The following is a 13261-nucleotide window of genomic DNA, read 5'->3' as shown; positions in this document are numbered from 1 at the left end:
GATCACTGTACTCAGCTGGATGTCTTTGGAGTGTTGCCATCAAATTTCTAAACCACCATGTATGCTGTGATTCTAGCTAGCTAGTTTGCTCATCCACAAGGTCTCTGCAACACAAGAATCTATATTTTTTTTAAAACATAAATGAAAAGACAAAAATCAAGCCATATACATTTTCGTGTCTGCAATGCATTAACCCTTAAACGCTGTAAAAAGTTAGTAATGAATTTCACTACTAATTCCTATCACAATACTCACTATGTTTTAAGTAGTGATGTTCACTACTTTTGTAGTGACCCTCACAGTATTGTACAAGTTGAGCTAGATCCTGAAAAACAGCTAAAAATGAAAATGGATTTTTCTCAAGAGAGTAAACATTTCAGCCAACCAGATGATTAATGGTGACAGCAAAGTTGTCAACAACAGACACATACAGTTTGGCTCCATTACAAATGGCTGTAATGGAAACCATACTATATGGCTTCCTCATAGGAAATGTATGGTGAAAATTTTGATTAGCCATGAATATTTTGTCAGATATTTGAACAAACAGTGGGTCAAGCAGTGCTATAAATGAGCCAAATTTCAAGATTGTGTGTAATTGCAATTATTGCATCCATAAGTTATTAAATGCTTTTGAGGATCCAGCTCAATGCGTACATACTATAGTAGTGAACGTCACACTACATACAGAGTATTGTGGCAGACATTAGTACTGTAGTAAGGCAGCTTCACTATATAGTTTGTTTTCACTGTATATTATGCACTTTGAGTTAGGAAATTTTCAAGTCCACTTCTCTACACTACTGATAACATTGACACTATCATAACGTAGCTACATGTAATCTAACAAGTATACAAAAAAATTGGAATTTTACACCTATACAGTAGGGACCATAGCTAGCACATTGACAAAAAAAGTACTGAAACAAGCTGGAGTAGTGCACGATATTAAATCACAGTTAAACAATAAGAAGTGTTATATCCCTACTGTGCATTTCCATTATGGTACCTTGAGCACAGTAGGGATATAGCACTTCTTATTGTTTTACTGTGATTTAATATCGTGCACTACTCTAGCTTGTTTCAGTACTTTTTATTGATGTGCTATGGTCCCTACTCTAGTTGAAAATTTCAATTTTTTTTGTGTACTTACAATTAAGCTTCTTTGTTAACTTTTTTTGAAAAGACTGGTGAGCCCACACATACCGCATGCATCAAAAGAAAGAACTGGCACTGTGCGCCCCAGTTAAGAGAAATATCCATTACACTTTGTTGTCAGCTATGTTCAACCCATTACACAGTAGTACGAATCAAGAACTGTTCAAAAAGTACCTCTGCAATTACAGTAACCACTATGAAAAATACAGATGAATTTTGTTGCAAAAGGAAGCCATCATGTGCTACTGCCAAATCGACACTTTTTGCTGTCAGCAAACTTGAGATGAATGGGACACAAAAGCCTGAAATGGGAAAATGTATGCACTGATTAAATAAACTTCTCACACATCATTGTGTTTACACAAATTCCTCTCAACATGGGCCCATCACATAGTAATGTAAGCTAGAGGTTAAAATACAGGGCCGGGGGTATGGTTGTAGTGCATGTACACTCCATCACTTCTAAGACTGCTCAGGGTCATTCGTTTCACCTCGTATAAGCTAAACCTTACATTTCACCATTGTCCAAACATGGATGATAACCATAATAAGCTTAAGGTTAATATGAAAACAACTGACACTCACACACTTGACACTTTAGAATTCATATAATTGAATGCAACAAGCTAGGCTTACTTGTGTTATATAGTTAACAGTCTATCAGTCGCAGTGTCCATCCAGTCTGGTGGTCATCATTGCTATTCCGGGCTCTTTATTAGAAAATATTTAACAAATTATGATTGGAAGTAATCAAAATATATAGTAGCTAGCTCTCAATGTAGTATGGTCATAGATGGCCTTAAATTATAACTTGATAGGAGACCACATAGGCACACACATTTGGTAAGACTATCATTTGACACCGCAGTGTATTAACTTGTTACTAAATATAGTGCAAGTTTTGTTGCTGGGCTGCTGTCAACACTGGCATCCAATCCAATTGATGTCGTCAAGGTACAGATATAGTTTATTGACTGATACTTCTTGGAATCTGCAATAATATCAATAATATTAAAATGTAACAGTTTAGCTATCATGTTTCTATTGAAGTGTTTCACTGAATAGCACAATTTCACATTTCATTGCTGCATAAATTTTACATTTTAATAGCACATGATTGTATGTACTGGGTTAACGTTTATTGTTTTCTATTTGGCAGACAAGAATGATGAACCAGAGACTTGCAATGTAAGTAGAATATTAGAAGCCTTAGCGATAGAGAGAAACCACTGTCTATATTCATGCATCATGAAGTGGCTTCTATTTACACAGATAACCTCTAAGCGCTATGGTTAATACCTTGGGAAGCCACACGTGGTTCAGCTGGCAGAAGTCATGGAAGCCGTGTAATAACACAGATTACAGTTGATCTTACAGTGAAAACAAAATTTCCAGTTTAAAAATTGGGGTTCGGTAGAACCCCCTCGAACACTCCTGGGTATGGGCCTGAAAGGAGGACACTGGTAAGTCCATGAAGAATGCATTGTACTAACTGCAGTATGCCAAAAGGCACCTATCAGGCTGAAGCAACGTCGAGCAGTGAAGGAGAAATCTCCTATCACAAAACTGCCAGTGGGTAATGATTCTGCTAAAGGAAAAGGGAAAGTTGTTATTTCCAAGTCACCAGTGAAATAAAGCTGTGGGCTGAAAACCATCAAACAGAATCTGATGAAAATCCAGCCAGTGGGTGGCCATCAAACTGGGTACTTAATGTTTTTTGTTTTAAAAAATTCTGTTGAAAGCATTTCAGGTTGATATGAAGGCTTGTTTGGTCTTAGTTTTGCCTAACCAATACTGCCTCATCATCATCTGGGAAAAGTGAGGCTGGTTTTTGAATGATGTTTTTCATGGGCCATGCCTATTCATTTGTGGTCCCTACTACACAGTACTCAAAGTGTATTATTCACTTTGAGTTAAGAAATTTTCAACTCCGCCGACTTCTCCACATTATAATGCAGTACTGATAACATTGACGTACTACATGTAATCTAATTAGGAATATTATGTTGGATATGAAATTACAGAACACAACTAAGATACTATATAAGATTTTTACAGTGTTGTTATTTCACTTGTTAGTTAGCCACCTAGCTACAATATTTAGCTGAATAGCTAGCCTACAAGTAGAAAATTTCAAGACAGACAATTGACCCTGAATGAAAACAAAGCAACAAGCTTCCGCATGAAATAATTGGAGCCTGACAACAAACCATTATATAGGAATTTCTATTTCTATACCTTGCCCTAAGAGGATGACCCATCAAATTTGGCATTGTGTGTAAAGCAATTGAATAAATTATTACGTAGGGCCCAGGAATTTCCCTTATCCTATATCAAGGGTGAATATTTTCATTGTGTAACAAGAAAAAAAAAGCCAATTTGTAAGCAATTCCAAATGTAATACAGCCAGTCCACCTTCACATGGCTGCTGCTGACAAGTGGATTAGCTAGTGTATATTATAACTAGATGTCTCATTTGGGGAAATTTTAGTTGGCCTTCAGGTGCCGCTAAGACAGGTTCCTCAACATTTTCAAGGATACAATTTTCACTGTTAAGCTCCAAAACCTCTAACCCCATCTCCAATATATTCAAGCGACGCCCAATGCGATTTTTGATTTTGGGCTCGGATGTAACGGAATTCCGTATACTACGTCCTTATACTATACTAAATTTAAGGCATAGTGCTTTCAGCGCAGAGTGGAATCATCTTTGGTGGTGTTCTATGTCTATGGTTAATGGACAGTGCTACTCGAATTCGTGCCATTTGGTGAGTCATTCTAACTATGCACAGTAATTAAAAATACAAAGTCCACTCCATTACTACGAAATACACGTGCTACACCAGGCTTGTTTAACTTTTAGAGACAAACAATGCTGCAACTTTCGCTTCTTGGGCTTAGTTGGTATGTGTTGGTTTCCCAGTTTTCTTTTCATAGGCCTTCCTTGGGGTGCCATCTTTGTACCTCTTGGCAGTCCCTTTCTTCGTCTTCTAATACCAGTTACATTAGTTTTGATGTATCTCCCCTTCCTTCCATGTGACCATACATACCCTATAATAGCCAAGCACATACATACATAAACTGCTGGGTTAAGTTACAAAACCGGCTTACTGTCTGGTTTTCCGAAGTTGTGTAGTGCATAAGAAATGGTGGCAGAAGGTGCAACTGATGATTGCTGCATGTACCTGTAACTGTTAATAAACTTTTTTACCCCTGAAATGAAATTGTGGTCTCCATCACTTAATCTGTATGTAATGTCATCTACTATGCTGATCAAGTCTTCATTCATACTCTGTATTTCTGGTGTTGATACACTGGTGTTTGTGCTGTATGAATGTTCACTTGCCATGCTAGGTGACATTGGTGAGTCAGAGAGGTGAGTGTCAGTATCATGTCCTTGAAGCTGTGGAACAGAATAATCTTCTGTAGCATCCATGTGATATTCTCTTAAGTCACTATAAAAATTGGTTTCCATTACGTTGTCTCCTTTGGCCAAAGTTGCAAATAACTTCCTTGCTTCCCTAGAGTGGAATGGAGGAATGTTAACAGCAAAAATACCAAATGTTTTAGCCACTGCAGCTTGGTATTTACATGGAGCTCCTGCATATCCCTTGATGCATGTGCAGACGCCTAGCTCCATGTCAGTGAGGAATGTGTCTGTCCCATGTTGTGTGTTGTCCGTCACTGAATATATATGATCACTTAATTTGTCCGTAGAAACAATGGTATCCAGTGATTTGTAAAGATGCCTGTACTTTACAGCAATTCCAGGTCTGTACCTGCTGTGTGCAATGTCTAATAGTCTGTTACTAAAGTATTGTTCCATTGTGTTTGTTAAAAATTCGAACATTTGAATTAAATTATATGCCTTTACTAGAGCTCGGCGGTATTGAAATTTGAATACACGGTATTAGTAACAGGAAAATATCACGGTATATCGGTATATAGTTAGCTTGTTATTGTAACTATTGCGTCATTTCTTGGGCTTAGTATGAAGCAGTATGCATCCCAAAAACCTAAAAATATATAGTTCAGTACAAGAAAGCATGTGTTGTAATGTGACAACCTTAAGTTTTTGTTCAGGGTGTGTCTGCTAAACCATCAACAAATTGGATAATTAAACACCAAAGGCTGGGTTTAAAGCAATCCTATACCGGCATTCATTGATATACCGGTATTTCGATATATCGGTTATCAAACGCTGTCACGGTATGATAATCGGTTATGATATTTTATGACGATAAACGGTATTACCGATATATCACAGAGCACTAGCCTTTACACGGTCAAATACAATTTCTTTTAAGATCCTTATTTCTCCCTCTGCATAGTTATTTGTATGGTTACCCCGTGTAACCTCCCTAATCCTGAATGAGAGTGCCCACTCTGATCTTCTCTCCCAAAATTGTCTAAGCCTATCCACAAGGTGTGGATACTTTGTAGCATATGTGGATTCCATTATTGTATCATACCACGCAAGCAGACTACCTTCACTTTTCACATACACTAACTTTCTAATTAAATTAAATATTGACTGCCGCTCATCTTTTGGTATCCTCTGCTTTGCTTCCATCAGCCACGACCACCAGCACTGTAGATAATGAAAGATGCATAAGAGGTAGTTGGTGTTAGGCCATACTGCTTTTAGTGCAGCTCGTTCAGCTGCACAATCATCAGTAATAGAAAGCTCTGGTCCTAACTCCTTCCTCCCATAGAATGCATTAGATGGTATTACCGTCTTCATGACTGTCAATGCCTCAGTAATAGTGGCCTCAGTTTCACCAGATGTAATCACCACTGCAAGTGGAATGCCACCAGCAGAGCAAGATGTACTAATGGTAAATAGTGGACAGTTGTATCTGTCCAAACTTGATGTTGAATCACAGTAGACCAACTCACCGGATTGTTGAATTAGCTGATGTGCTCTAGCCATTAAGGGTGTGCATACTGCTAGAACCAGTGGCTGTGAAGTACTGGTGCTATCTCCAGATATGTATCGTTGTAAGAATGCATGTCCACCATCTGCTTGATGTTTATCATTGTATGCTTTTATAATGCTTTCTAGTTTATAAAACATGTCCTGTCCACTTTCTTTTCCGTAGCGTTCTTCCCTCCATTTACGGAAAAGGTAGTAAACGTCTTGTGCTGTTGGATTAATGGAGCGATCTGCATGCATTCTCTCTGCATACTCTTCCTCAGTCTCTGTAGTTAAGTTGAGTTCATGCAGCTGTTTAGCAGATGCTGGGGAATGTCCTTGCTCAAAGTATTCAAAGAATCTTCTTTTTGTTCTTTCACTAACTGGTTTAAAACTTAAGGCATGTGCAGACTGAATGGAATGGTTGTGTTGCCATACAATGTTTATTTCACAAGGGTTAGAATGATGTTTATTGTTGTGAATCTTCATTGTTAGTGTTGCAGGGCAATTTGTTTTCTTATCCCTCCTATTAACAGAGTTGGAGTGCTTAGCAGTCTTCACTGGTTGTTTTCGTTTATGTTGGCAATGTCGTATGGTTTTGTAGATAATCTTTTGGCCTTTTGTCTGTACTCCTCTTGTTATACGGTACGTAACGTCTGTCTGGTGTTCCAATGTGCTTATCCACTGTTTGGCCTCTTCCTCGGTATGTATGTCAGTGAATATTGTTGAAGAAAATGCACTATTGTCATGGTGGATGATCTGAAACTTTGTGAAAATGTATGTGTAATCAGCTGGTAAAACATGCTGTAGGTAGACTGGCAGTTGTGAATGCTTAAGTTGTTCATTCATAATTGGACACAAATTTGTGTTTGTTTCAGTTTGGTCTTGTGTAGTTGACACAAAAGGTGACAGTGGTGACATGGGTGGTGGTGAAGGTGACATACATGATAGTGATGGTGATGATGGCATACATGGTGGAGACAGTACAGTGGATGGTGATGATACAGAGGCTGGAGAGGGTACAGTAGATGGCGATGATACAGATGGTAAAGTGGTTGGAGATGGTACGGTAGCCAGAGATGGTACAGTGATACAGCAGCTGGAGACGGTACAGTGACTGGAGAGGGTACAGTAGATGGTGATGATACAGACGGTAAAGTGGCTGGAGATGGTACAGTGGATGGCGATGATACAGTGGCTGGAGACGGTACAGTGGATGGCGATGGTACAGTGGCTGGAGACGGTACAGTAGATGGCGATGATACAGATGGTAAAGTGGCTGGAGATGGTACAGTGGATGGCGATGATACAGTGGCTGGAGATGGTACAGTGGCTGACTGATAGGTGATGGAATTGCTGTGAATTTTGGACTGGCATCTGATGAATGTGGTATATTTGATGATCTTGACATGGATGATGATGGTGGTTGTGCAGTTGATGTAAAGGGTGGTGATGCTGACATGCATTGATCACAAGTAGCTAAAATTTTGCAATTAAGTAACTTTGCAGTAATTTTGTACATGTATGTAAGTATTTACCTTGTGTTAAATCTACATGTACTTGTGGGAGGGAAGCGTCTACATTTGCATCTGGGAGTCGGATTAAATTTTTGTGTAGATGTCTAGCAGCCAGTGGTTCAATGTGTATTGCTGGGTCATAATATATGAGAGAATTTTCTGGAGCTCTTTGTGAAATCAGTTGATTTCGTTCTGAATTGTTCCTAAATGGTATACATTTGCAGTAAATAATATTTTATTGAATGTACTGTATATTGGTGTATACATGTCATAATTTGTATATGGCACAGTTGTAGACTGCAACAAATACATTATAACTACAATGCACTGATCTCAGTGCATTATAGCACAAGCATCGGCAGCAGAGACTGCTACAGCACCTCACCTAATAGGTGAAAAGATGCTTCCTATATCTTTCATATATAGATACATCATTGACTTACTGTTGTTTGTCCCTTTTCTATGATGGAAGCACAAGGTGTTGATTTGTGGCAGCACACCAGTAGTTGTGTGCCCATATCGTATGAACACTAAAAAGAAGTCATGCTATCAGCTAGTTTCATATAATTATTGTTTTTCATATGTAAGGCACCATAGTAGGCAGAATGTATCAAATTTACTTTGTAAATGCTGTATCTACTAAAAGTCTAGTATGAAAAATGGATGTAGCTGTTATTCATAGCTTTGAGGGCAGTGTTTGTAGTATAAAACAGTTGTCAAATGTGAAGCTCATTTTTCTTATATCAGTTATTGTTAATGTATTTACTTCATGAAGTTTATGTATGGCCTCCAGCTAGACTCTCAATGTTGAACAACTATTAAAGTTTTGCTTCTGAAAGTATTACTGAATGATACTTTAGGACATCTAATTCACTATTCCAATCCAAGAGTGTGCCGCTAGGTATGGAGGACCAGAGGAGGTAGGACATGATGTCATGATAATTGCGTGATATAAGCGTACTGTACACCAATAGAGTGTAGTTCTAGTTCGCTTTAAAGTTTAGTGCTGTATTTGTTGTCCAAAATGATAATTCACTAGTGTAGAAATTTTTTATCTACTGAGCTCCAGTGATCTTACAGGGAATTTTGCAATAGCACATCATTTAGAATAAATTCTGATCTTATTTTCAGTAGTACTAATTTTCAGGTACCTGTGTAATTACTCATTGTATTAGTTGTCGTTAACAGTTAGACCTCAGCGTCTATAATGATGCTAGAAGCTTAGTACGTTAGTTTTTTCCATCATATAATTATCATCGGAATTCAATTAAATTACATAACTTCTCACTGAAATCACATGCATTATGACATCATGTCCTACTCCTGACTACAAATTCAAAATTCAGTCAAATAAAAATTTTGTTGGAATGATTTTTAGTTATTCTGGAGACATTTTTTGGACTTAACCCCTAAGCTGGCATGAAGGAAATGGGAAGCTGGTTTTTGGGTGATGCTTTTAGACAGGAAAGGTCGAACCTCTATGATCCCTATATGTACAACTGTACTGTATGGTAAACTATTACATACTTGAGGTATCCACTGAGCAATTCCTCCAGCATTATTTTACGTACAATTCCAATGTCCTCCTACAGAACATACATTATTCGGTTCCTTATTGCTAGTGTAGTGAATACTGTACCTGTATGAAGTTCATCCGGTCCCCTCGAACACAATGCAAAGCATACTGAGTAGTGAAGTTGAAATCATATTTATTGTGTGACCTTGCATCTTTTACCTGGCACACAAATGCTCCACCATCATAACTATTGTGCTGTCGGGGTAGGTCCTACAATTACAGTATATTTAATTGCAAATGATGTACACAAGGTAGTGATACATAAATTATGTTAATGCTTTATCACCTGATATGTGATGTATTTCTAATTCTGATTTACTGCTGTATATTTAGTGTATACGGGCTAGCAAAGGATCAAAATTAGTGTATCGAGGGGGGTGACATGAAATGGGATGGAATATTCAATGGTACAAAACATTTTAATTCATCATTCTAAGTAGTAGTGAAAGTCCTATGAAAAATGTTTTCAGTGAGTTTTGTCGCTTTCCAAAAATCCAAGAATGAGAGAAAAATCACCTCGTTCATCCTTCACCTTACACACTGTATATTTTAAAGCTTGAACCTGACTCTAATATATATTTCTGTTCTAGGTTGGCTAGTATTTGCTCACAAAAAGCTTGTCATCTTCACTGCCTGTACAGTAATACATTTTGGACTTTCAAAACTCAGAAAGTAGTAGGGCATGAATGAACATTAAAATTTAACATTCGAACATTCTCTAATTATTCTTAATGAATGTTCGAATGTTGTTACACTCACTCAATTAGTACAATAGTAATAATTTTGAATTATGAACATGTACCAAAGATGGGTTTGCGTACATTTCTGAAACCTTTTTACCTCAAATTAATGTTAAAAACAACCATATAAAAGTAAAAACCTACTCTTACAGTGGTAATAATTGAGTGTGGGTGATATAACGAATGTTGAAATTTACATTCGAATGTTAAGCTTATCGAACATTCTAACGAATGTTTGACATTTGTTCATGCCCTAGAAAGTAGGTGGAAAGGTTACAGTAAATTTACCAATCCTTAAAAGGCAACCCATCTATACACACTTACTTTTCTAATTTTGTAAGTGTATTGCTTCCACTGACTGTGTGAAGTTGACCTTTCATCCAAAAACTCCCTAAAATGTTTCGTGTCAACTTATGCACACATATGTATGTATGTATGTTACTTTGCTGTTAACCAATTGTTAATGTTGTGATTGTGAAGTGAGTCACAATACTCCACTGTTCGATTTACAAAATCTACAACCTAATTCAATGTAATATGTTTTTGTTGATAAATTTGCACATAATACTCTATGACATTACCAGTAGACACCAATGGCGTCCCTGTTCGTTTATGCTAAACAATAACAGGTCTTGTTGATGCAGGTCAACCTATACGTCAAGTAGAATTTATAGTTATGCTACATGAAAATTAACTTACCGATCTGTACCAGTTTGTGACACTCTGGTACCCTTGAGTGGCTAGTTTCTGAAAAAACTGTGAACTGAATACCTGCAGTCGAGTTCCAGCCTATAACAAATTATCTTAGTATCTGAAAAGATATGTAACATGCTCTTTACCTTTTGTGCTTCTCTTTGTGTCAATTGCAAGTAGGAGTCAATCGTCTAATAATTATCCACACAGGGCACAATCATGGGGGAGGAAGGTTTGAAGTGAACCCCAATTTTTGTGGTAGAAATTTAAAATTTAAAAATCACCCCTAGAATTCAATCTTATTCTTGAGGATCATATCGCACAAATAATGAAACATCCATCAACAATAAAACAAGCTTTTTTATGTTGGTTACATGATCATTTGTGCAGTAAAGTACTGCATCCACAATCTGTTACAAGACAACAGCTGCATTATAGCTTTGTGGGTTGTGTTGTACATGTGTAAAGTTACCATAAGCTGTTGGATAATGGATGTATATTTTACAACATGGATGTTTGCTAATGGGCAGGAGAAACAAGGTGATATGTAATGTCATGAGTACATTAGGGTACAAGACGTTTTTTTTTAATTTCACTGTTGACCAATGACATAAAAGTTTACGAAATAATGGGTTTAGGTCTGGAAGAGACTGGTGTACCGTTAAATTGAATCTATGTTGTGTGGAGTGGAAATATGGCTGCAGGAGAAGTACCCTTGACCTTGTCCAAAATACTCCACATCAAACCAGAACCCCTGATTATGCCCCCTGTGCATGCGTGAAAATTGTGTATGGTACATACCTGATCGGTCAGATAGGACTGCCATAGAATTGAGTAGCAAGAATTTATGGATAATGCATGTGGTCTCTCATCTGTAAAACAAGTAACATTATATAAATCAGAAGCTTATGAGCTGCCAAAGGCAGTGAAGGGAGCATGAAACTTACACTGCCTTTCGGGTGCCATCACAATCCAAATGGATGGCTGATCAGTTTTCATATAAGGAAAGTAAAATCTTGTTATTGGAGCCATATACTAAATTGCACACGACCCTCATAGCAATTTATTCAAAAAACCTGACATAATTTGGATTGTCATGGAACTCAGTTTCATGGTCCTTTGCCACGTTCAGCGGCTCATAAGCTCCTGATAACATTAATAATATACAGTGGTATAGTGCAACATGCACACAAGTGCATTGGTCATGGATTTCTTGCTGTTAATCTGATGGGCTTAACTGTACCTTTTCTCAGTCTATAAAATGCCAGAAATGGTTCTTGCTGGAGAACTGTAGCAACACTGACTTGCATGACCTACGTATATGTGGCATATAGATGTAGCACAGCAAATACACATGAGGAGTTATTCACCTCTGCATCATTGGCATAAAACCACTGTTTTAGATCCTTACTGGAACAAAAGAATGCTGTGTAGTGACCCATTCCTTTCCCAAGTGCTTTGTATGATACAATCCCAGTAAGTTCATATACATGGGAATTTAATCCAGGGATCGTCAGTGCTGTTCGCTATGAAATTTTTTTGTAAACCTAACAGGTCTGCATGTATTCATGTTTATATATTTAAACACTCAAACCCTAGTTATTTGTTAATAAATATACAGCAGAACCTGTTAATCAGGACACTCAAAAATATGGACAAGGTGGACAGTTGGTAACAGTCCCAAAATATCCTTAAGTATGTAAACTGATTGGAAAATCAAGACACCTTGATAATCAGGACACTTTTAGTCGGTCCCAAGGTGTCCTTAACATACACATTCCACTGTATGTATTCATATTTGGTTATTGTTATTGTGCATATACGTATCTACGTACAAATATGGGAGCATAATAAATTACTGCACAACAGTTTCTGTATGTATAGTTGCATTCTGCATTCACGTATACTGTACAATAAAGTACCTGAACTTGAACAGTAGCATTTCTGTAATGTTGTAACTTGTGTAATAAATAATAATAATAATTTTTATAGTCAATACCTGGACTGGTGTTTGGACACATGGATACATAAGGCAACTGGACATGAGCTAAGGAAATTTCTCTTTTCCTTCTGAACTTGTGTATTACACCTGCATTGGAAATACATACAGGCACTCATACACACAGTGCATTTGTGTGGTGTGTGCATATGTACAGGTGTTTGTGTCTTGCTTGTGCATGTGAGTACATGTTTGCATAATTTTTTTCAAGGGACAAGCAAGCTGTTCAAATAGCTATGATTTGTGTAGTACAGACCATATATCCACGAAACTTACTTCTGAGATTATTTCTAAGTTTCACCTACCCACTGACTGACTGATGACAGTCATGATGTTTACAACATTTATATTAATAAGGGAATCAGACCTTTTCCCCTCATATTTCAAATTTAGATTTTAAAAATCTCTACTAAGTTTATGGTGTATGTGCATGTGTAGTGTCTGTATGAGCATCTGTACGTTGGTAGTGTTTGAGTGTGTGTCCAAAGTGTGCACGCATGTATATTATGTGATATACTCATGTGCTCCGTATCCACATACATTTAGCTTGTGAATTAACAAGTGGAATCTATGTATGACATTTGAACTTATTGTATATTGTCTTGTGTATCTTTATTATCAATTTTACTGTTACTATGATATGTATGCATGAATTCATGCACT

At 37.3% G+C, this 13261-nt stretch overlaps 2 protein-coding genes and 2 long non-coding RNA genes across 4 annotated transcripts; 2 read left to right on the top strand and 2 right to left on the bottom strand.

The window, feature by feature from the left end:
* The first annotated feature begins 1958 nt into the window (after positions 1-1958).
* On the top strand, positions 1959-2347 carry LOC136241049 (uncharacterized). Its single transcript, XR_010694115.1, has 3 exons — positions 1959-2001; positions 2052-2112; positions 2318-2347. It is a non-coding gene; the product is annotated as an uncharacterized lncRNA (long non-coding RNA).
* Positions 2348-3774: 1427 nt separating this feature from the next.
* LOC136241133 (uncharacterized) lies at positions 3775-13237 on the top strand. Its single transcript, XR_010694182.1, has 2 exons — positions 3775-3926; positions 12592-13237. It is a non-coding gene; the product is annotated as an uncharacterized lncRNA (long non-coding RNA).
* On the bottom strand, positions 3828-7102 carry LOC136241132 (uncharacterized). The gene is made up of 3 exons (XM_066032304.1): positions 5435-7102; positions 4270-5026; positions 3828-4209 (listed from the first exon to the last, which is right to left on the bottom strand). The coding sequence occupies exons 1-3, from the start codon at positions 7040-7042 to the stop codon at positions 3980-3982; spliced, it is 2595 nt and encodes an 864-aa protein (XP_065888376.1). The 5' UTR covers positions 7043-7102; the 3' UTR covers positions 3828-3979.
* Positions 10356-12540, bottom strand: LOC136240792 (uncharacterized). Its single transcript, XM_066031836.1, has 6 exons — positions 12522-12540; positions 11970-12125; positions 11843-11912; positions 10746-11471; positions 10606-10695; positions 10356-10556 (listed from the first exon to the last, which is right to left on the bottom strand). Exons 2-4 carry the CDS (start codon positions 12039-12041, stop codon positions 11272-11274), a joined length of 342 nt encoding a protein of 113 aa, XP_065887908.1. The 5' UTR covers positions 12042-12125; positions 12522-12540; the 3' UTR covers positions 10356-10556; positions 10606-10695; positions 10746-11271.
* Positions 13238-13261: the final 24 nt, after the last annotated feature.

The sequence above is a fragment of the Dysidea avara genome, chromosome 12 (assembly GCF_963678975.1).
Source record: "Dysidea avara chromosome 12, odDysAvar1.4, whole genome shotgun sequence".
Lineage (NCBI taxonomy): Eukaryota > Metazoa > Porifera > Demospongiae > Dictyoceratida > Dysideidae > Dysidea > Dysidea avara.
The sequence above is the reverse complement of the archived record's forward strand: the minus strand, read 5'-3'. Positions and strand labels throughout refer to the sequence as shown.

Bases quoted from the DNA above. Each gene is read 5' to 3' on its own strand.
- LOC136241132 (XM_066032304.1), bottom strand. From the start codon at position 7,042: ATGCCATCATCACCATCACTATCATGTATGTCACCTTCACCACCACCC. The intron at 5,027-5,434 runs GCTAGTGCTCTG...GCTCTAGTAAAG, and splicing joins TTGTATTTGACCGTGTAAAG to GCATATAATTTAATTCAAAT. The intron at 4,210-4,269 runs GTAAGCCGGTTT...TGGCTATTATAG, and splicing joins CAACTTCGGAAAACCAGACA to GGTATGTATGGTCACATGGA.
- LOC136240792 (XM_066031836.1), bottom strand. From the start codon at position 12,041: ATGGGTCACTACACAGCATTCTTTTGTTCCAGTAAGGATCTAAAACAG. The intron at 11,913-11,969 runs GTGAATAACTCC...ACATATACGTAG, and splicing joins TTTATGCCAATGATGCAGAG to GTCATGCAAGTCAGTGTTGC. The intron at 11,472-11,842 runs GTACAGTTAAGC...CTTGTTTTACAG, and splicing joins ATTTTATAGACTGAGAAAAG to ATGAGAGACCACATGCATTA.